Source organism: Buceros rhinoceros, unplaced genomic scaffold (assembly GCF_000710305.1).
Source record: "Buceros rhinoceros silvestris isolate BGI_N320 unplaced genomic scaffold, ASM71030v1 scaffold20886, whole genome shotgun sequence".
Lineage (NCBI taxonomy): Eukaryota > Metazoa > Chordata > Aves > Bucerotiformes > Bucerotidae > Buceros > Buceros rhinoceros.
The window spans coordinates 2241-2970 of record NW_010416029.1 but is presented as its reverse complement, the minus strand read 5'-3'; the positions used below and the strand labels follow the sequence as shown (position 1 = coordinate 2970).

The window sequence follows — 730 nt, the reverse complement described above, 5'->3', positions numbered from 1 at the left end:
CCGCCGAGGGGGCAGGTTGTCACGGGGGGGAAACGGCCTGCCCAGCTAGCACAGGATGGGGGACAGTAAGCTCAGCCAAAGCCCATGGTGGGCATTGCCATGGACAGATGCAGCCAGAGGGATGGATGTGGGGACACGGATGGGTCCACTGGACACTTACTTCATCAAAGCCCATTTTTGTGAGTGGCTTGGGGAGGAGGGAGATATGTCTGGAGCGCTGCATGGGGGGACCATCCACTGTGGAGAGGGAGGACAGCCCTTCAGCGGAGCCCAGACATCCCTGGCCAGGAAGCGGGACCAACAACCCCTATCACTCCTGGGGCGGGGGACACCTCCGGGACCCTGCCCCCGTGGGCACTCACCCATGGCCTCCAGAGTGAGGTGCACAAAGTTGGCATGTTCATCCTCCAGTGTCTGGTGGGCCTTCACAGGGACGTTGATGTAGCCAAAGCGCTGCTGGTTGCACACGTGGACCTCTGCGCCTGCCGGGTGGGACAGGTCAGCACCGCAGCACTCCTGGGGCGGGGGACACCTCCGGGACCCTGCCCCCGTGGGCACTCACCCATGGCCTCCAGAGTGAGGTGCACAAAGTTGGCATGTTCATCCTCCAGTGTCTGGTGGGCCTTCACAGGGACGTTGATGTAGCCAAAGCGCTGCTGGTTGCACACGTGGACCTCTGCGCCTGCCGGGTGGGACAGGTCAGCACCGCAGCCCCCCTAAACCCCCCACC

At 63.6% G+C, this 730-nt stretch overlaps 1 protein-coding gene across 1 annotated transcript in view; it reads right to left on the bottom strand.

Annotated features, from left to right (window-relative positions):
- The window catches only part of LOC104494779 (probable inactive glycosyltransferase 25 family member 3), a gene marked incomplete at its 3' end in the record, with an annotated part of 2401 nt that overhangs the window by 491 nt on the left and 1180 nt on the right, over positions 1–730 (bottom strand). Inside the window, exons 5-7 of the mRNA XM_010137661.1 lie at positions 563–682; positions 363–482; positions 138–237 (exon numbers count right to left, since the gene is read on the bottom strand). Of these exons, the coding sequence (XP_010135963.1) occupies positions 138–237; positions 363–482; positions 563–682 (340 nt within the window). The remainder of the gene's footprint in view (positions 1–137; positions 238–362; positions 483–562; positions 683–730) is intronic.